The following is a 26,923-nucleotide window of genomic DNA, read 5'->3' as shown; positions in this document are numbered from 1 at the left end:
TGGTGTTTATAAAGTTTTTATTTTCTGTTTTCTTAAAAATAACATTTGATTTCCTTTATGCATGTATGGAGTGTACTTGTTTCCTTAGGCTGAGTAATAGGCCGATAGAGACAACACGAGGCGGGGTCCCCAAGTGGAGGGGGTGCTGGGGGTGAGGGGCTGGGGACACAGGGGAAAGGGAGAGGGTGGGGTAACTCACGGGACGCTTGAGTGCCCATCAATGCACATACACGGTCTAACACTTTGTTTTTCGATTTTTTTTAGGACATCTAAAATTACTGAAAGATACAATTTCAGCACTTAAATATACAGACGGAGATCCAAGCACTTGAACACAAGTCTTAACTCTAAGCTCAGTTATTGCACATACACAATTTAAGTAGGCTTCAGGCTCTAAAGCAGTTTGCTCTGCTTGGGACTTCCTCGGGATGTCTCCAGTCTCCTTCTGTGCCCCCAGTGTCTCTTCCCCAGGACCCCTGCCAGCCCACAGCCTCACAAGGGTGCTGGGCGCCAGGACATTAGCCGCTCGTCTTTCCCAAGGGCTGAGGTGAGGCTTTGGTGAAATGGAGGGTTCCCACGTAGGTCCCAATGGACCCCACCCACTCAAGAGGTGAAGCTGGAAGCAGACAGAGCTCATGAAAGGCGTGGGGGTGGCCACTGACTCCAGGGGACAGTGTGGGAAAGGAGGTGTGACCACTGACCACATGTTGGTGACAGCACCAGCAGGGCAAGAGGGGGCAGTCATGGTGCCCCGTGGTGCCCTCATCAACCTCGTCTTCCTCTTCCTCCTTCCTGAGCTCGAACGCCAGGCCTCCTTCCCCATCACCCTGAGCCCTCTGAGTGGTCTCTCAAGGCACATTTGTTCTCTCCACCTCCGACTACCCCATCTTAGACACTCCTGTCTCTCCCAGCACCCACGGGTGAGGAGGCCTGGGGTGGCCGAGGACAGCTCCAGGGCCAGGCAAGAAACTTCTCTTAAATTTTGGTTGAGCTCTTTTCAACAGAGCCCTGATGCCACTGCCCGCCTAACCCAGGGGAGAGAGGATATCCCAGTAGAAGGACATGGGAGGGGCTGGTGGTAGGCAGCTTGGTCAAGGGCATGCATCCGAGGAGCCAAGGCAGGGCCACCCTGCGACCTTCCTCACGAGCAGACCTGCAGCTTGTGTGATAAGAAGTCCCTTGGAGGCTGTCGACCCACTGGGAACAAGCTGCTTTGTCTAGCTTTGGTGGCGGGCCTCAGTCTCAGAGAGTGGGGTGACAAGCAGCGCGGGGGCTTCAGAGACAGGGCAAGGCTGGACCCATGAGTCCCACCAGGGTCTAGTTCAGCGCCTTTTGCTTTCTTTCTACAACATATTTACAAGGTCATAAGAAACGTGCACAACCAGAAGACCCAGAGACACAGAGAGAGCACGTGCCCCCAGGAGGGGAGGGTAATGGCCAGAGGAGGGTGCCCCTTCCTCTGTGCCCCTCCCCACCCAGGAATGCCCCAGCCTCCTCAACAGCCGCTGGCTCCCAGGGACAGTTCTGGAAGCCTCAGCTGGGGCAGAGGGAAGAGACAGACAGACTCCATACCTAGCGAGAGCTCGAGGGCTCGGGGAAGCTTCAAGTAGCTCCCATTGAGATAGGGGTGGCTGCTCTGAGAGCAGAGGGTGGTTCCCTGAACTGAGCCGGGCCAGAGGAAGGAGGTGGGTGGACAGGGAGGGGGCTGGGGAGACGGGACTTGGGGCCGAGGGGGGCAGGGGTGTCTGGAACAGCGCGACACCTTCACGACCAGAATCGCGTCGTTGTGCTGCGGAATGAGAAGCGGTTCATGGGGCTAACTGCAGTTTCACTATTCTCCCCAAGAGAAAACTTGGAAGATGGTGATCCCGGGGTGTGGCAAGAGGGGCAGACTGGGTGAGGCTCTTCCATAAGGTCCACCAGACGCAGCGCATGCCGCAGAATGACAGGCACAGGCTGGAGGCTCGCCCGGGAAGCCGTGCCTGAGGGATGCCACCCCTGCTGCCCCCCCCCAGCACACAGGCACCCCTCCTCCCCTCCCAGGCCCCCAGGGACGGCCCTTAGACTCTCGCACGCATTCACACACACACACACACACACACACACTGTGCTCACGCCACACAGAAGGGCATGAGAGGCCCAGGTCCAGGTTGGAAATTCTTCAACAAAGATGTTAAGGAATTTGCTTCAACAAGGAGAACGGGGCAGATCAGGAAAATGAAACAAAAGATGGTTTTGCCACGCCATGCATGGGGCGTGGATTTGTCCGTCCCGGCTCCCACCCGGCAAGGAGGTTTGGGGGAACAGGGAGGCGTGACTTTGGATTCCGGTTGCCCCAGTCCTATCCCCTCTGACTTCACAACCTCTGACCACTTCAGAGTTTGGAGAAGCCCCTCCGCTAGAGCAGCCTCAGGGGGCCCTCTGAGAGAGGTCGGAGGGTAACCCCTGGTGCTGGGAGGAGAGGGGATGGAAATGGGCCCTGTGCCTCTGACTTAAGGAGAGATGGAGAAAGGTCATGGCAAGTGGAGTTTTCCCTGCTTCTCCTTCTCCAGGCCTCAGGGACAACCTTTCCATTGGCCTTAATTAGAGAGGAGCACTCATTAACGGGCCAGAGGGGAGGTGGGTGCACACACATACCACCCCCCCAAGACACAACCTCTTCACCTGCTGCCTGATCCGAAGGCTCCCGCAGCAGACCAGGGGCCCAAGGGCAGGGCGGCAACCCCCACAAAGCCAGGCAGAGCCCACCTGCATAGCCACTGCCCACTGCCTCCAGGGGAACAGCCCAGAACAGGCTCCCACCTGAGACCCACAGGAAGTGGCCCGGCTGTTCCGGGGTTTGGCTCTCAGGGCTACCCTGCCTCCACTTCTAAGAGCTCCTGCCAGATCTGCAAAGGCAGACTCTCACTGGGCCCCTTCTCCTTCCTCCTCACTCTGCTCCCCTCACCCCCAGCAGCTTGGCCAGGCCTTCTCCTCCCCCTGCCTCTCAGCCCCAGCCACCCCCGGTAACTCTGGCTTGGATTAGGAGAGCAGAGTTGCCTCAGTACTGGGAATCATGTGAAGAGAAAGGGCTCACCACAGTAGGTGTGCCAGCCCATGTCATCTGAGGGTGGTGGGTGTCACAGCCAAACCGGCCCAGCTTTAGGAGGACTTCAGACAGCAGACAGCTCCCCACCCTCCCTCCCCTCTGCAAAGGGGACACCCAAAACACGGGCAGGGAGAGGGCAGGCAAGGTCAGGGCTGGCTGAACCAAGATTAGCCACTGGGACAAGGGATCCCACGCAGGGCCACCCAAGGGTGTCAGGGCAGCCTGAATGGGGCTTTGGGACGCGGCAGGGAGCATCTCATTTCATCAGCTTGTGATGTACCTTGTGGTACATGTGTGTGAATGTGTGTATTTTAAAACCACCAATAAATGGAAAGAAAACAACTACGAGGAGGTCTTTGGAGCGGTGTGGACCAAGGACACGTTTGTCAGCGCATGCCACACGCACACGCACACGCACACGCACATTCACACGGCCTGGCCATACGTGCCATGCACACGCACACACCCAGTCCTCCCTGTTGGAGCCAGGGTCCTTCCAAATGTATTTTCCGGATCCATTCGTAAGCTGCCTGCTTCTGTCCAGGTCTCTGCTGGCCCGTCTCCCCCGGCTGTCGGCACCCTGGCCTGCCACGGCTCCCCGAGGGCCATCTACCAGATGTAGCCTCCGTCGTCCGCCTCGCCCGCCTCGCCCTCCTCCTCCTCAGCCTCCTCACCGGCTTCCTCCGTCTCCTTCTCCTCCTCGTCCTCCCAGCCGACGCCACTCCCAAAGTCCCCCGAGAAGCTCAGGATCTCGTCTACGAAGCGAACGAGCCGGGGGGCAGGTCAGGACCTGGCTGGCTGCCCCTCCTCCCTGCTGACAGCCTCCCCCCCCCCCCCCCCCCCCCCCCCCCCCCCCCCCCCCCCCCCCCCGCCAAAAGCCGTCCCAGGGGCAGGTCCGAGGGCCCCAGGCTGCCAGGCCCTTACCGCAGGCGGGGCTGCCGTGGCTGCGCGTGCCCGGCAGCTCCTGGCCCAGCTGGTCCGCGCACCAGCATTCACTGCTGCTCTGGTCACACTGCATCTTCTCATAGTAGCCGTCCTCGTCACAGCTCGGGATGAAGACTCCTGAGTGTGACAGGGCCCAGCGGGGTCAGAGCAGATGCCCTGGGGGCGCGAGCTCTTTGGAGAGGCGGCCCTGGAGCCTTGGGCATGAGCAGCAAGGGGCCGGACCCCAGCAGAGCCCAGCCACCCCCAGGTACCAGCCAGCCGACAAGGCCAGACTTCCAGCTCGACTCATGGGGGCCGAGAAAATCCGCCTCCCTGATGTCATCGTGCTCAACACCCCAGATCCTACAGTGGCGCCCCCCAGCCTGGTTGAACTCTGCGGCAATTCCCAGGCTTCTCCTCTCAGCCTCAGGGCCCACCCATTTTCCCTCCGGCCCTGGAAGTGAGGCTTCTCTGTCCACTCGACAGACTTCCCCTGAGAGCACCGACCCAGACCGAGGCTCTGCCTCTTTGGGGATGTGGGTGAGACTCACGTAGAAATGCCAATTCCAGGCACCACAGGATGGATGCCCTGAGGCCCACTGAGCATGCTCGGGGGACACAGACCAGAGAGGTGTGCTGCCAGGAGGGAAGAGTGTGGCTTCCTGGCGGAAGTAGCACTGATACCTGTCCCCAAAGGCCACTGGGTTCTTGGTCAACAAGGCTTTGTGGGGGTGGTTCCAGCACTTGGTCCCATGTGCACTGAGGCCATGGGCCCACTTAACTAAGGGGACCTGAGGGATCTGCCCCTCGGCCCTCTGTCCCCTCAGCCACCATGATCTAGCCATGGGGACCCCTTTCTTACTGTTTCCCAAGATCCCTGAGCTTTTCCCCACCCAGGGCTGGCTCATTCTCAGCCCTCAGGTCTGCCTTTGAAGACCAGCTCCCCACAGAGCCTCTGCCCAGGCTCACTTCTACCCACTGTGCTCTCCATACACACACATGCCACGGTCTTGTAGTTCTCTCTTTCTATGTGTCAACTGTGTGTTGTTTTCCCAAGTAGCCCGTGTGCTTTGGGAGGCCAGGGACCAAGCCTGTCTTGCCCATCAGTTCTGACCTGGGCTGGGTCCACTGCTGTTTCTCTGGGCTGGCACCTAAGTATTTGCTGCCTACATGAACACCTGCTACCAAAGTTTTGCCCATCCCCCCGCTGAAATGAACTGAACCTTCTGAATCCCATCCTGCAGCCCCAGAATGTATGGGCACAAAACCAGTGCTTAAAACACACTTATTGGGGGGCTGGTCAGGTAAGAACAGACAGGGAGTTCCCTTTCCGGCCTTCCTAGGCCAGGGCCTCTTCTGGGCTCAATGTCTTCCCTAATGCCCAGGAGCTGGTGTCTCTGGGCCTCAGAGGGTCCCTGGGGCAGCCATCCCCCGCCTCCCTCCCTGAGCTCAGCTCAACCCCTTCACCTGGCTTCTTCTTGGACGCTTCCCGGATCTGGATGCGCTCGAGCTCCTCCAGGCAGGGAGGCTCTGTGGGGAGAAAAGCAGCCTCTGCTGGGGGCCATCCCACGGTGCTCATGGGACTCACAGAGAGGCCCCCAAGGCTTAGAAGCCCAGGCAGGAGGCTCTGCAAGATGAAAACACCCAGGCTTTGATTTGGGGAAGCCCCATGGTGGTAGTGGAAGGCACTGATCCTTCTAAGGTCCTGAAAACCCGACAAAGGGGCTCTTCGGTATATATTTAAAAACAAAACAAAACATGGTTCCAATGAGGGGAGGCCATTCCATGGCTGTGGCATGGGCCACGGTGCCCCGTGGGGCTCTCTGAGGATGCTGGGAACTCGTGGGATGAGGGTACAGAATTCAGAAGAGGAGTGGAATGCACAGATTCCCCAGGTGGAGAGGCCCAAGGGGAAACCTAAGAGCAGAGGGAAGGTCAGACAGAAGCCTGAGAATAACTGCAGCCAAATCTAACTTGCCTGTGACCTTGAGAGTCCCTAGCCCTTCCCAGCTAGAGGCCTGGCTCCTACCCAAGGAGGCTGCTATAGAGAACCGACAGAGTGAGCTTCCAAGGCCTGGAAGGAGACCGTGCTGGTGCAAGGCAGACGGCAGGAAGACCGGGCAGGAGGGCCCCTAACAGTGATGGAGGCACCTCACTCTGGCACGTGGATTTGTGATTTACACGGTGCTCTGCACCCAGATTTTCTCCGTTCACTCTCACAACAGTCTCCCAGGTCTGATGAAGAAACCAAACTCGGAACGATTCGGGACTTGCCCAGGGTCCCAAACCAGACTATGGTGGAGCCCTAGCAGAAGGCTCGGCCTCCGGGCCCTGAGTCCTGCACTCCCACCACACGACCAGAGGCAGAGCCCCAGGGCCTACCCTACCTCCGGGGGCCTGCAGGTCAGCCCACCCCTCGGAACCTCAGTTTCCCCACTGGTGATGATTGCCACTTGGCCTCGGTGACCTCTAAGCACATGTCTGGTTGAGGATACATAAAGCTAGCAAATGATGTCCTATGTCTAAGGCTGATGGCCACCTACATAATCACAGACTGGGGGCAAATAATGTGAGACACGCCCAGAAGTGGAACCACTGAGAAGCCAATATGTCTTCTTCAGCTTTAGGGCCCACTGGTTCCTTCCAAGCCCCCCCCCCACCCCCCCGCCAGGGGGAGGGACGCTTAGAAATTCTACACTTGTAATTTTTACTTTCCCAAAGTGCATTATGTTTCAGGACTCACAAAATCTGGATCACTGAGGAGATTGACAAGGAATGGATTTAACGCTCTAGTTTCCCCGGGCTCTGACAGATGTGGCACCTGAGAGGGCAGGAGGCAGGGGAGCTGAAGGGGGGCGGGGGGGGGGGCGGGGCCAGCAAGGGGCCGCACTCACTCTCCCTCCAGAAGCAGAAGCACCACTCAGCAGTGGAGACACGGCCGTCCTTGTAGGTGTCGCAGGAATTGAAGAAGGGGCGGATGCAGACCTCGTACTTGTCCAGGTTGATGGCGGCCAGTTCCGTCTGGTCCAGGAAGAGGTCTGCACTCGTGTCCAGCTTGGAGAACATCCAGCCAATGGAGTCCTTGCAGCTGGCCCCCAGGCTCTTGTCCAGCCCTGGGGAGAAGGCCACGGTTAGGTCACGTGCAAGGTAAGCCGCTCCATGCATCTGTGCGCCCATCCCTCCACTTCTCCATCTATTCAGGGTCAGGGTCAGGGCAGCTCGGAACGTAACCGTGGGAGTGAGAAACTCAAGAACGGCCGAAGGTCGGTCCCTCTGCCTCCACACAGGACTGCACCCACGGTATTCAAAACCCTGTTTGGAGAGCCCCTGAGGGAAGAGAACTTCTCACCTTGCCACGGCTACCCATTTCAGGGTTTAAGGTCCTTCCACACTCTTCAAGAAGTTCTTCATGTTCGCTAACCTGAACCCCTCCCGCCTAGCTGAAGCCCACCTCCCCTTGTTCTGGGGTTTAGGCCCTTTTTGGGGCTCAGGGTCTCGCAGGAGGTGGCACGAGGCAGGCTGGCCGAGGGCACACCTGCCTCCCACTGCCCTCCCTCCCCCCAGGTGCAGCAAGCAGCTTCGGTACTACCGGCCAGGCTGGTCCCGCTGCTGGCCGAGCCATTTTGCTTGGCGTTCTCGTGAAGGAGCTGGAACCAGTCCCGTAGCCGGTCCCCCAGGTCAGCCAGGTCTTGACCTGTGCAGGTCTCTGTCGTCGGTGGGACGGGGGAGAAAAGGGGCAAGGTGAAGGTGGGGCGGGGCACAGCACAATCTCACTCTGGGATGCTGCCCGTCAGGCCAGAGGCCGGGCAGTGGTCAGGAGGGAAGGGGAGTGAGAACCCATCTCCCGTCTTCCTCTCCACTCAGCCCCTAGCACTGAGAACACACAGCGCCTGCTCCCTCCACCTGAACCCCCGGCCCCCCAGCCCCCCAGCTCCCTCAGGCCCGTTATTGCCACTTTCTCCCTTCCTGCTCTTACCATCCCAGAGCCCCGAAGGGGGCATCACGGGAGATGCCGGCAGTGAATTCCCCCACCCCTGGCCGCGTCTGGCTGTGACCCAGCGCTCCACATTACCTGGCTTGCCATCGGTGGTGGACGGGGAGGTCTGCTCTGTGGGGCAGGGGCAGGGGCCCTCGCATCTCACGGTCAGCTGCTTGCTGCTCAGGCAGGCCTGCTGCTCCAGCTTACACTGCACGGGAAGAAAGGCCAGGTTGCGTGATGGGTGGATGCCACCCATGGGTCCTTGTAGCTGGGGGCCCTTCCAGCCTACCAGGCAGACACAGCTGCCTTCTGCATCTTTGACGGCAGGGACAGGACCCAGGAACAGCCTGGAGGGCTAGCCCTGCTTGTCCCTCTGGGGAGCCACAGGTCCACAGTGTGAGGGGGCAGAAGGCCCTGGGAGGGGCCTCCCAGGGAGTCAAAGGCGCTCATGAACCCTGGTCTGCACTAGCTTAACCTCTCTGCACATTCATCTTTCCCAGGACACCAGTCTCCCTATACCCCCCAGCCCCACTCACCCACCTCCCCTATTCAGCTGCCTGTTGCCCCCCCACCTCCTTGCCTTCTGGCCTATCTTCCTTCCACCACAGTCCCTTAGTGCTGGCCCCTCCCTCAATGGTCTTTGCACAGTTACCTCCCAGGCGGGGGTGGCAGGGGTGGGTGTGGGGACTTGCTAAGCTCTGGACAACAGCTGCCGGCTCTCTCCTAACATCTGCTCATTCCCCCGGCCTTTACTAAAACCCTCTGCCACAGCTGTTTGCTGAAGCCGGCCTCGGAGAGGGTCCCTCCACTCCCTGCCCTTAAAGTGTTTTCCCTGGTCGTTTCTGGTTTATCCCCGTGAGATGACGGCTAATAAGAAGCAGTCGCAGTGTTTTATGTCATCTCCCAGCTCCGTGAGGGAGGAATTCTGTTTCTCGTGCTCAGCAGAGTATGGAAGCTCAGAGAGGCCCAGTGTTGGGCCCAAGGCCATGGGGCTGGGATGGAAGCCAGATCTCCTGATGACCTCTCCCTCCCTACTAGATATCACCATGACCCTCAGACCACAGCTTCCTGCCCAAATCCTGCTCTGCCCTTGGGCCGAGCAACCACACCCTTATCCTCCACCCCCTCCGTCAGCTCACTGGGATCCTTTGTGTCCCTCCCGCTGCCTGCCGCCTCAGTGCACCTTCCGCCCTCAGCTTCTGGCTTATTCTCGCTCCCTTCCTCCTCTTCTCCCGGTGACCTCACCCCTCCCCAGCTTCAATCATCAACCACAGCACGTGACTCTTAAATCTACATCTCACCCCAAAAGGGTTCCTAAGCCCAAGAAACCAACCCTGGCTGACAGTGCCCTCCAAAAACCAAGCAACTGGCCCCTAGCAGAGGCATTCACAACTAGCACCTGCATTTCTATGGTCCTTTAAAGTTTATAAGATGCTTTCACAAAGGTCTCATTTAACCCACATAAAAATCACATAAGGTAGGGAGTCATTCCCCCTCTACCCCCACTCCCTCCCACACGGTTTCCTCCTGCCCCAGAATGCCTGGTGCTCGCTGGTAAACACCAGGTGGGTGTTTACCCACCAGGTGGGAATCTGCCTTTGGGAAGATCCACCCATCACCCCCGACAACTGGATGACACATCTCCTTTGTTCCAGAGCCCTGGGTACTTTCTTGTGGATCTCACTTCACTTATTCTGACTTGCAGTTACATGACCACCTACGTCCTCCAAGCCCCACTGCCCACCTGCATCGGCCTAAGGCCAGGGGTAGGGTCTGGCTGGGACTCTCAGGCAGCCCCAGCCCAGGGCGCAGGTGAGCCTTCTGTGGTCGGCCATGCTGAATGTACTGACCCAGCACTTCCGGCTCTGTTTCAGCACCGGGAGCCCCACAGGAGGCCCTGGTTGAGTCGTCCTCTCTGCTCCCTGTGGCTTCAGGTGTAACCCCCCCCCCCTGCCCCCACACCTGGGACCTGGGCTCCTCACCACTGAGCTGTACGTGTGGCCATCAGAGCCGCAGACGGAGGCGAGTGGGGTCATGTGACAGGGCTTGCAGATGGTGTCTTTGTTTCCAGCGAGCTTCAGGGCAGGCTGCTTGATCCTACAGGAAGACAGGAGTGGAAGCAAGAATGAGAGAGGGACGTGCATAGGGAAGTTTTGAGAGACCAGTTCCAACAAGAAGTTGGCCCTGGCAGTCTGTAGCACATGCAGCCCCCTCCCTGCCCCGGCCCACCCTCTCCGTCACCTCCAAGTTGGACCCTCCTCCAGCTCGTAAGGGTGGAGCCAATCGGGCAGGGGACAGACCCCCGGCTTCCCCTCTCCTGTGGTCACTGAGTCCAGGAGGACCTTAAGGCAGCAACTCCAGGGCTGACTGCGAGATTTGAAAAGGAGTCGGCCCTTGCATGATCAGAGGTTGCAAACTGATGGCTTTCAGGCCACATCTGGCCCATAGACTTGCTTTGTTTGGCCATGAAGGGTTTTTGTCTGAGTTATTCACCAACATTGACAAAATGGAAGAGTTCACCTAGAAACCGGGATTCCTGGAGAAAGGGGAGGGGCGTGGGACCTTTTCAAGGGGACTTGGATCCTGGCATGTCTTGTCCTTGGGACAGAACTAACAATACCTTCCCCTCCTCTGCAAGCCTCAGAAGCTAATGGAGTCTAATTCACTTCCCCTAGAGACTTGCTCCTGATAAAGAGAAATAACAATGTATGATTCCTGAGACTAGATCATAAGTGACACTGTGGCTTCCTCCCTGTTCTCTCTCTCCTTTAGATGCCTCGCTTAGGGGAAGCCAGCTGCCATGCTGTGAGGCCACTCAAGCATCCTTATGGAGAGGTCTATGTGACTAGAATCAACAGCCACATGAGTGAGCTTGGAGGCAGGTCCTCCAGCCCCAATCCAGCCTTCAGATGATGCAGCCCCAGCCAGCATCTTGATTGTAACCTCATGACAGACCCTGAGCCAGAGCCACCTAACAGAACCACTTCTAGATTCTTGACCCTCAGAAACTACTTGTTGTCTTAAGCCCTAAGTGTTGGGGAAGTTTGTTTTGCAGCAATAGATAACAACCACAGGGGGGACAATCGGGCAGGCCCTTGCTATTTAAGCAATGCCTCCAGATCCCCCACCTCCCCAAGCCCCTCACCTATGCTCCAGCTTCTTGCGGCTGATGCACATGGCCCGCTGGTAGCCCTGGGCGATGCACACCTTGTGACGGCTGCACTTGACCTTCTGGCAGGGGTCCTTGGTGGTGTCTAGGGCTACAGGGAGACAGGGCCAGAATGCAGGTCACCTAGAAATCAATTCAGGAGAGCCCAGGAGCCCCCAGCCCCACTTCTGAGCTGGGAAGCTCCTCTTTCCAGTAGCCCTGATAACCAGAGCCCCTCAGCTCAGAAGCCCCACTCCCATCAGGGCCTGGCTGCCACAGAACCCCCAAGGTCATGATCGGGATGTGCCTTCTGGTCTCAAACCTCCAGAGGTATCAGTCATATTCCCTCACCTGGGAGGGGCATGTTACCTTCATCTCCTTGCTGATTGTCCTCCCAGCTCTTGATGTAGTCATCCTAAGGAAGGACAGAGGGGTAAGGGAGAGGGAAGGGTAAGATTTACATCCTAGAGGCGAGGCTCAACTCCAGGGCCCAGAGGGAAGAGGGCTGGGACACTGTGCCCCATGCTAATTGCTGTCACCCCCATGGCTGCCAAGACCCAGGCCCTGCCAGCTGCCTCTCCCAGAACTCTATCCCCCAAACCCATTTCCAGAATCCCTTCTGATCTCTCCCATATATTCTTTACTCCTCCATCCCATGCTGGGTGCTGCAGGGAGAGGAGAGGAGAGGAGGGTGGGAGGAGGGGCTGCAGAGAGACCACACACGGTGCCCCCCTCTCCCGCCCCCCCCCCCAGGGGTACTTACCTCTACCTCCTGGGGATCAGGAAGCAGCAGCAGCAGATCACGGGAAAATGAGCAGGAGAGAAGGAGAGATGGAGATTTTAGTGTGATGCCCACCCTCAGACCATGTGGTCCCAGGGTCCCCAGGCCTCATCATGTGACCATGGGTGCTGGGCAATGGTCTTTGATTACTACACCCTTCTCTAAGCCCTATGGCCTTCAATCGGAGGACAGTGTTCTTATGTCTTCACTCCTGGGAGCTTAAGGCCTGGGCCCACCAGGGCTGGCTTCACGAGCACTAGAGGTGAAGCCCATGGCTTTGACCATCAGGACAGATGTCTAAGGGACCCATAGTGCCCAGGAACAGTGATTCTCAAGCCTGTCCCCTAAGTGTCCCAGAAATGCCACTCTCTCTCTCTGCCAGGGTCCTTCCCTTAGCAGTCCCCTCCCCTGCCACCAGCCACCATGTGAGTGGGGCAAGAGGGAGGGCCTCTCTTCCACTGCACGGGGACTATCTTCACTCAAGTTCTGACTTTCCCATAGGGTTTAGATGGTGCGCTGAGAGAAAGGGGGGCCGTGGTCCCTCCTGATAGCCATGCTTTCTTCAGTTGCCACAGTCCGGCTGCTAATTATCAGATTCCAGGATCCTGAAAAATTCCTCTGAGGTCGTCTGGCCGAGCCCCCTCTTTTTGCAGGAGAGGCCGGACAGCCCAGAGACAGGACATGACCCACCCCGCGTCCCATTGTTAGAACCCAGGTCTCCTGCACCCAGCACAGACCTCTCTTTTGGCCACAGCACGCAGTCTCCCAGACCGAAGGCACATGGACAGAGCCGCCCACCCTGCCCCAGCCACAAGGGCCTCCCCGGGCCCATGGGCCCTACTGTGGCCAAGGCAGAACAGCTCCCACCCAGCCCACGCTCACTGGCACAGAATCCCTGACTCCTTCCGGTTTCCCCACCAGCCCCTACGGGACAGAGGCAGCTGCTGAAGCCAGCAAGCAGCTCCCAAGGGGCTCCTGGGGGAGGCTCCGTCAGGCAGGCAGGGAGACGGTCTCTTGGAACTGGAGCCTCACAGGGCCCAGGAGCCAGTGCTGGCCTCCTCTGTCTGGGTGGGGCTCTGGAGCCAGGGGGCTGGGGGGGCATGAGAAGCACGTGCAGCCGCACCCTTCATCCTGAGTCTGACCCACCCAAGGATCAGAGCTGTGCAGGGATGGAAGTCAGAGGCCACACTGCGGGATGGGGGTACACAGGGTCCAGACCCCTGGCAGGCCTGGAGGAGAGGGCACGGGGCTCCTGCACCAGAGGGCAGCTTCATGGGGGCGGCAGCAAGCACCTACAAGTGCTTTGAAAGCCCCAGGGCTCTGGGGCCACTGACATGGCCCCTGGAAGCTGACAAGCATCAGGGGACCAGGCAGGGCCGAGGGCCCTCACCCACACGGCCTCCTGGGCAAAGGCCAGGAAGGGGCTGGGGCCAAGCAGGAGGGTGGCATTGCACCCAGGTAAGCATACCTGTGTATGTGCTTCTGCACACGCGTGCACACTCACGGGCACATTGTATAGCATGTGTATGTGCTGGTGTGCTTATCCCATCTGTGTGCGTGTGTACAGATGCACACGCAGGTAGGTAACAGTGCATGCTGGGCATGCCCAGCAAACAAGGATACTTTGAGGCGGCTTACCCAATGCCAGATGGTTTTTACCCAGAAACGAGGTTAACAGAGCCCACTTCTGTGAGCAGCCCCCAGCTTTCACACTTGGCCCTCCCTCAGGCTTGGCCCTCCTGCCTTCCAAGCAGACAGAGAAGGCGAGGCAGGGCTGGCGGGGGGGGGGGGGGGGGGGGGGGGGGGGGGGGGGGGGGGGGGGGGGGGGGGGGGGGGGGGGGGGGGGGGGGGGATGGGGAGGGCAGAGAGACAAGCAGACCTCCCCAGGAAGGTGGCAGTACTAGCTCTGTGCTGTCTGTCTTGCCTTCATGTGTTTCTGTGCATCTTTGTCCATCCCCTCTGTCTCTGTCTCTCTCTCTCTCTGTACCCTTCACTCTGCCCATTCCTGTCCCCTGCCCATGTCTGAGCAGCCTTCGCTCCCGGGAGAGTGGGAGCAGCCAGCCAGAGAGGGGGCTAAGGAAGAGAGAGGGCCCAAGTGTCACACAGTCCCCGTATTCCCCTTCCCGGCACACCGTGGGCAAGCACCTTGACCTTTAGGAGCCCAGCACCTATCTCCTGGGACCACTCAGAGGTTAAAAATGGTGTCTGTGCGGTGCCCAGTGTCCAGAAAGCGCACAACTAATAAAAGCTGTTATAGCAGAAAACGAGACCGAGGACTCCGGGCAGAGGAGCAGAAAAGGGGCAAGGAGAGGTCCTATGAGGGGCCCTGTAAGTGAAAAGACAGAGCTCCCCCCCGCCCGACCCCCAGGGACAGCAGAGACCAGTGGGGTGTGAGGAGAATCGCCCCGAGGCCTCCCTCGGGGATGGGGGACGGGGTCCTGTGGGCGGCACAGGGGCAGAGCCCAGGGATACACTTAGGGGCCCCCGAGGTTGGCTGTGAGCTGATACAATCTATAAGCTGAAAACAAGGTGTTTGTTGATAAGTGTGAATAATGCCTTTCAGTGCAATGGTGTCTATTTATGGCACTCAAGTGGGCTTATTAGCAGTTGTGACAAATGGCCTCCTAAAGGCACTAGGGTCGTCTCAGGAAACGGGGTTCTGCTTCTGTCCTGACTTTGCTGATCTATCATGTCCTCCCCTGAGAAACAAGGATTCCGAAGAGCCCGTGTCCAGTGCTCTGGAGCGAGGGCCAGGCCAGAGGGAAGGTGGGGTCTGGGCTGAGATCCAACATTTCCAGGCAAAGGAAGAGCACATCTGTTTAACCTGGTGGATTTCAGCAGCTGCGACCACCCTGCGCCCAGCGGCGCTCAGCACAGAGCAGGCCTGTGGACGAACTTTCGGAATGTACAAGGGCACCCCGGCTTGGGTTTCATGGTGCTTTCAAATTAAGTCCTCTCCAAACAGATCCATGTGACTGTCTTCCTTCTACCCTCACAATCCTGGGAAGCCAGCAGTACCAATAGGATCAACTCCATAAAAAAGGAGGAAACTGAGGCCAGGGAGGCAGAGCTGCCAGCCAAGGGTCAGAAGACAGAGGAAGAGCCGAGCCAGGACTCTTTGGACAACCCCACGAGTGTGGGTGAGGCCTCTCTCACTGAGAGGAACGGCCTTGCACTGTGAAGGGGGTGCAGAAGAGGTGGGGAGGCCTTTGCACCCGGAGGCTGCTCTAAGCTTGGCTCACCGTGCATCCTCGGGGTGAAGGGCCCTCCTCTGTGCCACATGTTAGAACCACCTGCCGGGCATTTTAAACTGCCCGTTTTTAAACCGACCGTGTGGGTGGGCTGGCTCTGTTGGGGCCCACACTGGTGCCGAGCCGCTCGCAAAGGGAGGGTCCCTCCAGCTCTGCACCCTGAGTCTAACACTGTCCTCATCTCCTCCGGCTGTGTCACCTCTAACGTGGGGCCTCGGGGAGGAAAAAGAGCAGCTACGCCCTCCCTCCGATGGTGCCTCACACAAAGCAGATGCTCGGTGCACCAGGCACAGGCTGACTCTTGGGAACCCGCTCCCGACCTTCTCCGCTGGCGCGCAAGGCACAGCAGCCTCGCCAAGCTTACAGGAGCAAGACAAAGGCCGTGCTTCTCATCTGCACATCCCGCCCACCCCACCCGCTGTCTGCAGCCTCCCCACCGCGCCCGGTCCCACCTTGCCAACCCTGGTGTCCCTGGTGGGTCTCCCGCCCTTTGTCCTCCACATGGCCGCAGTGCCAGGGATCCTTCCAGACAAATTCTGACCACAGCTCTCCCTCCTTAAAACTCCTCACTGAACATACTTCAAGCTCATTTTGAAAAAAAAAAAAAAAAATCTTCAAGGTTAGTAGGTAAAAAGAATTCTACCAAAATGTTAACGTTGTTTCCCCTGGGAGATAGGAATACAGAGCATTTTGGCATCTTTCTGCTTTTTTCCAAGTTTCCAAGAATTTCTACAAAGTGAACATATTTTACTTTTCTTTTTTTTTTTCACTTAAAAACACTTTTTTTTTAAAGTAGGCTTCGCACTCATTGTGGGGCTTAAACTCATGACCCTGAGATCAAGACCTAAGCTGAGATCAGGAGAGAATGTTTGGTGCACCTGGGTGGCTCAGTTGAATAAGCATCCGACTTCGGGTCAGGTCATGATCTCACGGTTTGTGGGTTCAAACCCCATGTCTGGCTCTGTGCTGACAGCTCGGAGTATGGATCCTGCTTCGGATTCTATGTCTCCCTTTCTCTGTCTCTCTCTGCCCCCTCCTGTTCATACTTTCTCTCAAAAATAAAATTTTAAAAATTAAAAAAATTAATAAAATTTTTTTAAAAATTAAAAAAATTAATTAAAAAAGGAGATGGAGTGCTTAACCAACTTCGTCACCCAAGTGCCCACTTTTTTTTAATTAAAAAATGTTTTTAATTTTTTAAGTAAGCTCTATGTCCAACATGGAGCTTGAACTCACAAACCCGGAAATCAACAGTCACGTGCTCCACCAGGCGCCAGCTGGCTGCCCCAGTGGACATGTTTTACTTTCCAATGAAGGGAAAACACTACAATAAATATGGTACTTAAAAATCCTCACTGGTTCCCTGTCACCTACAGAAGAAAGTCTTCTCTGGATCTGCTCCTGGCTACGCCAGCCCCGTGTTCTTCCAGCCCATGTTTCAGCCTGGCCAGACCTTGGCACGGCATTCTTCCTCCTGTGGGATGTGTGTTTGCGTCCAGCCCCAGAACTTCTGTTCTTCTTTCAAAACCCGACCCGGGCATCATCTTCCCTCATCCAGCCCCATATCTGGTTTTGCTTTGGGCCTCCTGCAGCTGGTAACTTATTACTGTTCCAGTTACACCGAGCAATGCCCTTGCTTCTGCTCCTATTCAGATGGCCAGCTCCTTGAGGGCAGACCCCTTATAAAAGCCACCTGTCTATGTTCAGCCCTAGCACATAGTAAAAATACTGCTAATAACAGCTCATATCTTTTCAGCAATTACCACATGGCTGGCATTGTGCTAAGCACCTTATACTCATTGGCTCAGGTACTCTTTACAACAACTCTAAGAGAAAATTACTATTATTATCCCTGTTTCTCAGATGATAAAATTGAGGCTTAGAGAGGTTAAGTGACTCAGGCAGGATCCCCTATCAATCGCACAGCAGGGTACTGGCACCCCCCAGAACTGGGATTCTGGAATTTGTGCCCCTAACCAGGACTCTGTACTGTTCCATAGACCCATGAACTTTAGCCGATGAGGAAAGTCCCAGGCCAGGGCCTGGGCCCAGAGGCCCCATCCCAGCTCCTGGGTGGCTTCTCCCACCACACCAGCTCTGCTTCAGCCTCTTGGCAGGGAGTCCTGCAGCCCAAGGAGGGGCTGGCGGTGGTGGGGAAAGACACCTGGACCCAGCCTTTGCCAGGCACTTCCCAGAAACCCCTTCATAAGCCCCTGGTTCTCTGGTTTGGAGCGAACCCATCTCCTGCTTTGATCTCTGTGGCTCAGCTCGGTTGCCATGGAGACAGGGCCCGCTGTGCCAAGCTGGGGGAGAGCGGGTGGTATGTGTGCAGGCCTAGCCGGGCTTAGGGGGCGCATGCTGGGTGTTTCCAAGTGCTGTTTACTTCCTGTCATTTTAATTAGCACCCAAATCACCCGCTCACTTCACAGCTTGAATTAACCCAATCTCTCCCAGCTTCTCCATCTGGTGAGGAAGATGGGACCCAGCCGTGAATGCAGCAAAGGAAGAGCGGCCCCCAAGGCCCTGATTTATTGGGCTCAAAAGTACCTGGGCAAATCTCCACCTGCATCTTTGCATCACAGTGTGATGGGGAGACTGAGGCTCCAATGTGGACTCAGGGCACTGGGCTCCTGGCTGGCCTTGCCTCTGACTGCCAGCAAGACTGCCAGCTGCAATACTCGCGGCTGCAGCCCACTTCCTTGTCCGTAAAATGGGAAGGCTCCCTCGCCTTCTGCCCTGAGCCGCAGCGTCTCAGAGGACTTTATAAACTGTGGAGCAGTGTGCTCTCAAAAGCCATGACACAGGACCGCTAAAGCCTGGGTTCCGGTGGGAGCGTGGGGTGGGGGTGGGGCGGGGGTGCAGAGGCATTTTGGGCCTCACAGTCACAGGGGGCCTCAAATATAGACTTTGAATAGTGTCACCAGATGAGACAGAGGCATAGAGGCACATGAACGGGACAGAAAGATGTCCATCATGAGACTTTAAATACGGCACAACTTCTGTAACCTTGTTATGGGACTTCTTCATTTTTTAATAGATCACGAACCTCTAAAAATGGTTACGGCCAGGCCTCTCTCAACCTCCGAAAGGCCCTGTGCCCAACACTATTTTTGCCTCATTCTTCAGGCAAGGGAGCCTCCGATGGAGTCCAGTCCCCTGGAGAAGGCCCAGGGGGTGACAGGGACACCTGTGGCCGGAGCCTCCTCTTACCATCCCCCTTACAAACAGCCAGAGGAGCACTGAGTGAGGGACCCAGAAAGGAGTGAGGAGGGGCCCAGTGCAGGCCACCTAGCCCTCTTCTCAGCTGCGTACCGACTCCTGCGTCACACGCCCAGGCAGGAGGCATCTGGAGGGGGCAGTCTGCCCTGTGGAGGATGTGAAAACAGGAGCAGTCATTAAATATTTGTTCCTCTCTCAGAGGGAGTGGCAGAGGCTATGAATTTGGCCTGAGCAAACAGAAGGAGACAGGCATCTGTGAGACTCTCGGCTTCCCCACTTCTTCCCTTGGAGGAATTTCCTTACAGGGCAAAAATGTGCTTATCACTCCCAGCATGCCAAGGGCTCCACCTGGCCGCAGGTATGCAAGCGCCCCTGCCCGCACTCCACGGGCCTGACCTCTCCTCTACTCCGGCATCACGGCCACTCCCCCGGCCCTTGGGTTTCTGGCTCAGGGTAGCAGCCCCAGGGGTCCATAAAGGGTGAGAGGACAAGGGAGGGGTGCAAGGGAGAGGGGGCCGGAAATTCTATTCTCAGCTGCCTCAAGACCTCGATTTTCCTTCTGGAACATGAGTGGAGACAGGATTTACTCCTCAGGGATCTCTGAGGAAACACAGTCATGCTGTGAGGACAGAACACCGGCCTGAGAGGGGAGAAGGGTTCTCAGGTGGCTGCACCTTTCTGGGTCCGCGTCTCTATCTGTAAAATGTGGGGGGTGGTGCTTAGTGCCGCTGAGGCTCCATGGCTCTGCTCCCCCAGCTCCTCCAAACTGCGAGCTCTGAGAATAGAGGGGGACGAGCCTGAAGTTCAGACTCCTACATGTCCTCCAACCCATGCAAGGGAACAAGGGATCAGAGGAAGAGCCAGAGGATGGCCTCCAGGTCAGGGTAAGACCCTGGCCAGGCCCGGCTTATCCTTCCAGCTGAGGGAAGCCTTGACCTCTTTTCTGATGTCCGGGAAGAGAGCTGGAGGGGCAGGAGGCCCTGCCTTGGGGAGCCTGTGCTCCCCCTGCGAGGTCTTATGCTTATGTGCTCCCAGGTCTGATAGGCAGATGGACTTCTCTGTAGGCATATTGAGGATGGGGAGGGGGCTGAAAGGGCGGGGGTGCTGGCTGCAGCCAGGTCCAGGCCCACAGACACGCGGGCTGAAGGACAATCTTTCTTCAAGGTGTCATTCACTCCCTTCTCCTACAAATGAATCATTGGAGAGTCAGGGTGCCAGGGTTCTAGTTCAACTACCTCAACCTTCCAGGGTCCAGAAAGAGGAAGAGATCTCTCCAGATAAGCAGCATGGTTCAGCCCAGAGCCCCAGCACCCACAACGCTGCTACCCAGAGAGGATGGTGAGGAGGGGGAGCTCACAGGACGAGTTAGCTGAGATCCTTTCTGGCACATTCCACAGTGCATACGTTTATATTGAGCACCTACTGTGTGCGCACACACCCGGAGGGCAGGGTGGTAAGGTGCACTGTCTGTCCCCAGATCCTGCCCTCAGGAGCTTAACCGTGGGCGGACCGTGATAAACACACATTAACAAGGCCAGCGGGAGGACTTTTGAGATACAAGCCCACAGTGTAGGTGACGTCACGAGGCAGTACCAACATGTGCCAAATGAATTTATGACCAATAAATTCTGTGGGAACCCTGAGCGGGGCTATACCTGCAAATGAACACTGCTGAGCCCTTAGGAGCTAAGAGGCTGGCCCATGTCAAAAACCACATCATCCCACCTCCCGTAGCTGAGCCCAGGTCTGCCCACCAAGGTGAGGTACAGTGGTGTATCCGGGCCTAGGTCTAGGCATACAGTTTCTCTGTTTACAGTCCAAAGAAGACCCCTGTCACCCCTGCAGGGAAACATATACAGGGGCGTGGGACTACCTCCTGGTATTTGCCCCCAGATACCATTAAGTCCCCATTTCTCAGGTTTCTCTGTCTCTGGCTAATAGATACTCTACCCTGCTCCGATCACAGATACTTCCTCTGGAACAAAAAGAAAATCCCTTCCCTAAACCCAAAGACTGTGCTGCTCTGTTTGTGGAAGGGGCGGAGGGGGGGGGGGGCACGCCTTCAGGTGTAGGGGCCCTCGAGGGCTCTAGCGCCATCTTCCCAGAGTCAAAGAATGGTAAGGGCTCTGTAGATGCTTCTGTTAGCCAGCCCCTTAAGCCAGTGGGAAAATCAAAGGCCAGAAATGGGAAGTAGCTCTGGCAAGATCACGCATGCAGCTAGTTCTGTCCGCTCATGAGGAAGACAGGTTGAGTGTTCTCCTGGGACCCTTGGGGTAGGATAGCGCTTTTCTCCTCTAGGCAGACTTCTGACCTTCTGGAGAATGGGAAGGGGTGGTGTTGATCTTCCACCCACTTCGGCCTGCCTGGAAGAAGAGAGGACCATACGACAGCCTCTCCAGGCAACGAGTGCTCTTCTCTCCCTCTCTTCCCAAGGCTTAGAGTCCCGCCCGGTGCTCAAGTGTCCCTCACCATGCTGACAGGGCTCTGGGAGATGTCAGCCCCTCCAGCTGGGAGAGAATTCGAAATGAGAATGGAGAAGGAGGCCAGGGAAGGACCCAACCCACCCTCCCATCTCCAAATCCCAATTATGGAATCCATTCTGACCCAGTTTGGGGTTCTTCTCACACACCCACACCTATTCACAAACATCTGTGCAGCTCATTCCCACACTTGCATTGGTTTAGGTGTGTGGAGTGGGGAGAGGGGAGGGGTGGTGATAAGGGAGCCCCTTTGTGGCTAAAACTTGTTACTGGCTTACTCGGTGATCAGAAAACTGTGAGAATCATGAGTCGCCAGCAGGCATGACTCCCCTGGGCCAGCTCCTGGGATCAGGTGAGGCCCCTGGCACCGGGGAGGTGCTCAAATCAGCAGTGACTGAGTGAGTTAGTGAACGTACATCAACGTCTCTCTCATGGAGACGGAGGCACGGTGGGGCCAGCCCCAGAAATGATGACCCATCTGACAGTTTTCTGCGGGGCTGGGGAGTGCCTAAAATGGGTGCCCTGCAGCCCTCTGACAAGATGCCTCTGTGCTTACACCTTTGTATTAGCCTCCCAGCCTGAGCCGAAGCTCAGAGAGGGGATGTGACTGCCCTGGCATCGTGTGGCCAGACAGTGGCAGCGTCAGAACCTGAACCAGGGCCTTCCGACCCCCAGGACGGAGCTGTCCCAGCATCCGGCACTCCTGCCTCTGCTGGGTAGAGAGCTGCCTTGCAGGTGTCACTGTGCCACTAGCGGGGAGCAGGCTGGTGGCAGGCTGCTGAAGACACTGAGGGCTTTGGCACCCCCTTCCTAGGAGAAGCTGCTCCAGCCCAGACAACCTGGAAAGCTCAGAGGGCACACACTAGGGTGGACTCTTCCTTCCCACTTTTCACTAAGGGGTAGACCTAGAGTTCCCTGAGAGGCAGATTTGAATCCGATGACCTGGATTCAAGTCCCGGCTCTACCACTTACTAGCTCTTTGACCCTTGGGTACGTTATGTTACTTAACTTCTCTGTGCCTGCGTTTCTTCAGCCATAGAATGGGTGGATCATGAAGGAATGATTACTAGCTCGTGGGGTGTTGAGGGGCACAAGAGGCAATGCCTAGCAAGTGTTTCCTGCAGGGACTGGCAGATGTAAGCACTCACCGTAATCGGTGATTCAACGTACGTGAACTGCAGGCCTCCTGGGGGCCAAGCACTGTGCTAGACGCCCATAAATATCATTAAAGTTTAATGGAAGTGGAGTAAAAGTAGGGAAGAGCCAAGAAGAAAAAGAACACTCAGTGCTGCCCAGCCAGGCTCTTGGAGGCCGCCGGGAAGAATGCTGTGTAATGGGCCTGCCTCCTCTCACGTGTCCGTCTCTATCTACGAGGCCTTGGATGCTCTATTCCGAAGTCTTGCAGGCAAATCCCACCCAGTTCTGCAGGGAGGGAATCTGGAGATAATAGCACTGGGGAGCAAGCCTCCGAAAAGCCCAGGCCTGCCTAGGGTAGGGCACAGCTAGATCCCAACCTCCCCCTCTCCTCTGGCACGAAGTTCTCTCCTCCCTGGCAGCACGGCTCCGGGCATTAGAGGAAATCTACCCAAGCACAGGATGCGAGAGCCCTGCACCCACTGGAGGCCAGGATTACTCTGCTGGTAAATCCTGCCTCCCTATAATCCTAGCGCTCAGAGAAAGAATGCAAAACCGAACTCCCCTCCAACCAGCTCAGACCAATTCTATGTTGCAGCAACTGCCCACGCTCTCTTCCTCTTCGTCGTCCTCCTGACCTCTTCCACATGGTTCCCTCAGTCTTCTCCCCTCAATTCAGTCAACAGCATTTAATGAGACATGTCCCTCACCCACCGTACTGAGTCCTCCATCCTATTCCCCAAAACGTTCCATTCCTCTCGCTTGCTTCCCTTCTCCTGAGGCAAACTGGGGGCCCTGCGCCATTGTGTGGTTCTGAACTAGGTTCTGGTTCAACCTGGCAATGCCTGGACCCTTGGAGGATCCAAGGGGGCATATTTTCAAGCCAGCGAGCCTGATGCAAGGTAGATAAGGCCCTATGCTACTCTGCCCAACTAGGGGGCCTTCGGGCTTTAGTGCATGAAGTGGGGCCTCTACTAAGAGAGGAGGCATGAGATGGGTCTACAGTGGTGGCACAGTCCCTGTGGAAGGTCTGAGCACTGCACAACTCTGAGGGGCGCCATTCATACTGTGGCACGTCTAGAGTTGTGCAGTGCAGTGGCTCTGAGCTAGCGGCTTCCTGGCCCTCTGCAGAAGCTGCTGGTGGATATCCGGAGCCAGACCCTCCTGCCCAGCTTTCCTTATCTTCCGCCTCCTCTCCCTGCTCCTGTCTTCCCAAAGCCAAGACTACCTTAAAAGGTGTTTTAGAGGACACTATAAAAGCCTGAGGCTACCCAATTTAATACTTGCCCTAAAGCTTTCCACGAATCCAATGGGGTCAGATCCTGCAGAATTTCAAGTCTGATGCCTTTCGTCTGATAAGCATTGGAGGAAGGAGGAAGTGATTGGCACCAATACAGGGAGACAGGTGGGCATCCTTGTGTCAAGGGGCCAAGCAGTCAGTCATTTATCCTCACCTACAGAGCTGGCTGTTGGAAGCAGGTGGAGGAAGAGAGATGGGGAAGCATCTTTATTTTTAAACCTTTACTGTTCTGATTAAGCATATCTTTTCCCTCTGACCTTCACCAGTCTCACTTTGGAAGATCAAACAGCCAGCGAGTCAGAGGGAGGCCTGGACCGGTGACACATGGATTTGGGATGGACCAGCCTGCTGCCGCCCCCTCGCTGCTTCCCAGGCAGCGGCAGGAGATGGCAGCTAATCTGTGCTGGGCCTGCAGGGGCCTCAGAAAAGGCCTTGCTGAGGGTCCTGCCTCCCTTGGCTGGATTGCCAGTGGGAGGGGCAAACTGCCTACTCTGGCCCCAGGCCACTCTGTCCCAGCACCTGGCTGCAGGCGATTCTTTTTGATGCATTACAACCTACCCTAGACTTTGAAGAGAAACTGGCACTTCTCTCACCATTACAAAAAAAGATTCCTATCTCTGCGTCTTCCCATCATTTGGCTGGAGATCATATGAAGCGCGTGTGTTTTAAACACATTTCTAAGGAACTTCTGGACATGCACAATTTAAGAGAAGATGGGAAAGGTCGCCGGTGCGGCCAGCGTGGTACCAGATCTGATGAGGGAATGTGGCAAATGAAAAGCAAGAAGTGGGGATCATATTAGAGGCTTTCTGGGAACTGGCATCTGAGAGCACTAGCTGGCCAGGACCAGCGTTCTCCTCTGCTGTATCTGCATCCGGGCCCAACCTCCACCTCACACCCCAGCCCCCCTTCTCTGGGTCCCGGCCACGCCCTCTATCCCTCCCCCCCCCAACTTCCCCCTTCTGGGAACGCAGTCTCTGGTTTCCCCTCCGATCTACAGGTGCCCGTAAACAAAGTGCTGCAGCAACGCCAGCGAGTCCGCAGCCGCCTCCCCAACCCCCACCAGGCTAAGTGCGGCCCAAGGTTAAGCCAGGGTTCGGGGAGGCGTCCACGAAGGGACCCCAGACCCAGCTCTTGGACTCTCCCCTCTGCTTCTTCAAGCCCACCGGGCTCCAGAGTCTTCCCCCTGGATGGGAGCCGCCACACACTCTGGGCCCGGCTCCCCCACGAAAGGTTGGTCCTAGAAAACCAGCCTCCGTGAGCTCCCCTACATGGGGACCCCAGACCTGGCCACCCGAAGGTGGCCTCGGCTATTTGCACTGCCGTCGCCCGCCCCCAGTCACGGACACGCCTTTCACCATGTCGCCTAATGAGGATTGCTAGGACCACCCCCTCCCCCCTCACACACACACACACACACACCCCAACTCAAAGCTTCAACCAAGGGCTCTCTCCCCTTCTGTCCTCCCTCCCCCAAAGCCCAAGGTGGGAACAGAGGGCACTGGCGCCACACGATGCTACCTTCCCCGCCGGCCGCACCCAGACCTTCTGCAGTGCCCCGTATGTGCAGTCTGCAGCATCCACCCGGCTGGGGGCAGGCCTGGGGGCCTCCTTTTTTTTCCACCGGAAAAAAAGAGAGGATCCATCCGGTCGGGGGTTCGGCCGCAGCCGGGGCTCCCACCCCTCCAGTCCTGCACCCCCTTGCATCCCGCGCCCCTCTCTGCGCCCGGCCTGCGGTGGAGACCGTATGTGGAGCGAGCGACCCCGGAGCAACTCCTTGCCCGGGACTCGCCCTGGGTGGTGGTGGGGCTCGGGGTCCCGGGCCCGGGGGCCTTGGGGAGGGGGCGCCGAGCTGTCCCGGGGACGGCCGGCGGGAGCCGAGCGGGTGCGCGCTGTTTACTCTCAGTGCAGTCAGCCGGCTGGGCTGCGGAGCGGGTCGCTGCGACGTGCAGCCGCCGCTCCCGGTGGCCGGGGCTCCGCTCCGAGCCTTGCTTCCCAGACCCGCGCCCCCGGCCCTCGCGGCCCTGTAGACTCACGTCTCGGAAGCGGTTCCAGTGCTTGATCTTGCCGCTGTACTGCGAGATGGACGACAGCCATTGCTCGTCCTCCATGAAATTGCCGGGGGTCTCGCCCTCCTTGAGCCCTTTGGCGTCGCCTTCCGCCAGGGCGGCCGCGGCGAGGAGCAGCAGCGGCAGCACGAGCCGCCCGCAGCCAGGGGCGCGCATCGCGGTCAGGGTCCGACCTCGGAGGGTCTTGACTTCTGCAGTATTTTAGTGTCCTTCCTCCCACCCCGCGGTCGGAGAAGCAAACGCCGTCGTCTTCCTCCGCCCTCCTCCTGCGGTCTGACTCCGGTGACAGACGGATAGTGGGTCGCGGCTGAAATGTGACCTGGTTAGGAGATGCACTTGTCTGAAAAAGCCCAGAGCTGGACGCGGAGAGAGAGAGAGAAAAATCAGAGAGGCTGCGCCAGCAGGGGCTGTGTCTGTAACTGTAGCATCAGCATCACGTTTGACATCATCATACCTGGTTTAAAAAAAAAAAAAAAAAAAAGGAGGGGGAAGATTTCAAAGGGAAGCGCTAGATGAGAGCACCAAATGCGGGCCAGCCAGCCGAAGCAGAACCCTGCCCAGCCTAGCACTTAGGGAGTTGCAATCCACGGAATCCAAATCCTGAGATGTCCCCGCCGCCTCTTCAAGGGTGGAGAGCAAGGAAAAGGGCCCCGGGGACTCCCCAGGGAATATGGGACTGGGGAGGACACAAATCTCTCCAGTTACAAAGCCCGCCAGGCTCAGGTGTCTAAAAGGGAATTTGGCCACAGACATTCTGTCTCCCCTTGCCTGCAGCCCAGAGGGGCCTGTGCCACAGCCCTGACAGCTGGCTTCCTGCGAGTTATGGCTCTAACAGTAATGGGTGACTTCGTTAAGACAAAAGCCATATAACAACTGGCTGCCTCAGAACTATTGCTCCCCAGCCCCACATGGTCTTTTCAAGGCAAGGCCTGAGCACTGAATGGCTGGTAAAAAGAGGCAGATGTCCTCCTCCCCAAGCAGCTGTTTAAGGGCCGTCACCCCTTTTGTTAGCTCTTCCTACGGCAACCCTAAAAGGCAAACGTCTGACCATTTCATCTGCCTTGAGGCTGCAAATCTGGAAAAGGCACATTTGTTCATGGTTTTGACTTCAAGTTGATTTTAATAAGACGCTGGGGAAGGGGGTTGGTGGGGGGAGAAGCTGGTTTTGTTTGAGGCGTTCAGGTTTTTGTTAATATCGTGACCCTTATCATTGCCTGTGGAAATGTGTTGACATACCAGTTGGGAAGGCTGGAGGCTGGGCAGTCCCAGGATTGGAGCAGAAATGGGGTGAGGTTTACATTACAAATAAATTGAAGAGGGAACAGAGAATCTGACAGGAAAAAACATAAGGAACTTTTCAGACCCAAGCCCTAGATTGTGTTTTTATAAAAAGACTTGGCCGCTGTGGTCTTAAAAAAAAATAAGAAAGAAAGAAAGAAAGGAAAAGAAAAACCAAAGGGCAATGAAAAACATGATCTTAAACGGTAGGAAAAACCCCAGGTTATAAGGTAGGTAGTCACCCTGAATCTGGTCTGCCTGGGAATTGTGAC

General features: G+C 57.0%; 1 protein-coding gene across 1 annotated transcript; it reads right to left on the bottom strand.

Moving 5' to 3' along the window:
* SPOCK2 (SPARC (osteonectin), cwcv and kazal like domains proteoglycan 2) lies at positions 1 to 25,788 on the bottom strand. The gene is made up of 11 exons (XM_039255546.1): positions 25,341 to 25,788; positions 11,903 to 11,911; positions 11,509 to 11,554; positions 11,137 to 11,251; positions 9,974 to 10,088; positions 8,085 to 8,199; positions 7,602 to 7,718; positions 6,907 to 7,125; positions 5,480 to 5,542; positions 4,013 to 4,150; positions 1 to 3,843 (listed from the first exon to the last, which is right to left on the bottom strand). The coding sequence occupies exons 1-11, from the start codon at positions 25,527 to 25,529 to the stop codon at positions 3,698 to 3,700; spliced, it is 1,272 nt and encodes a 423-aa protein (XP_039111477.1). The 5' UTR covers positions 25,530 to 25,788; the 3' UTR covers positions 1 to 3,697.
* Positions 25,789 to 26,923: the final 1,135 nt, after the last annotated feature.

This window comes from Hyaena hyaena, unplaced genomic scaffold, assembly GCF_003009895.1.
Source record: "Hyaena hyaena isolate Hyena2069 unplaced genomic scaffold, ASM300989v1 scaffold_531, whole genome shotgun sequence".
Lineage (NCBI taxonomy): Eukaryota > Metazoa > Chordata > Mammalia > Carnivora > Hyaenidae > Hyaena > Hyaena hyaena.
Note: the sequence above shows the minus strand (reverse complement) of the source record. Positions and strands in the feature narration are given on the sequence as shown.

Excerpts from the sequence above, each read along its gene's own strand:
- SPOCK2 (XM_039255546.1), bottom strand. The coding sequence starts at position 25,529 with ATGCGCGCCCCTGGCTGCGGGCGGCTCGTGCTGCCGCTGCTGCTCCTC. Across the intron at positions 8,200-9,973 it reads GCCACACGTACAGCTCAGTG|TGTAAGCTGGAGCAGCAGGC; the intron begins GTGAGGAGCCCA and ends CTTCCCGTGCAG. Across the intron at positions 3,844-4,012 it reads CCACGGCAGCCCCGCCTGCG|ACGAGATCCTGAGCTTCTCG; the intron begins GTAAGGGCCTGG and ends TTCGCTTCGTAG.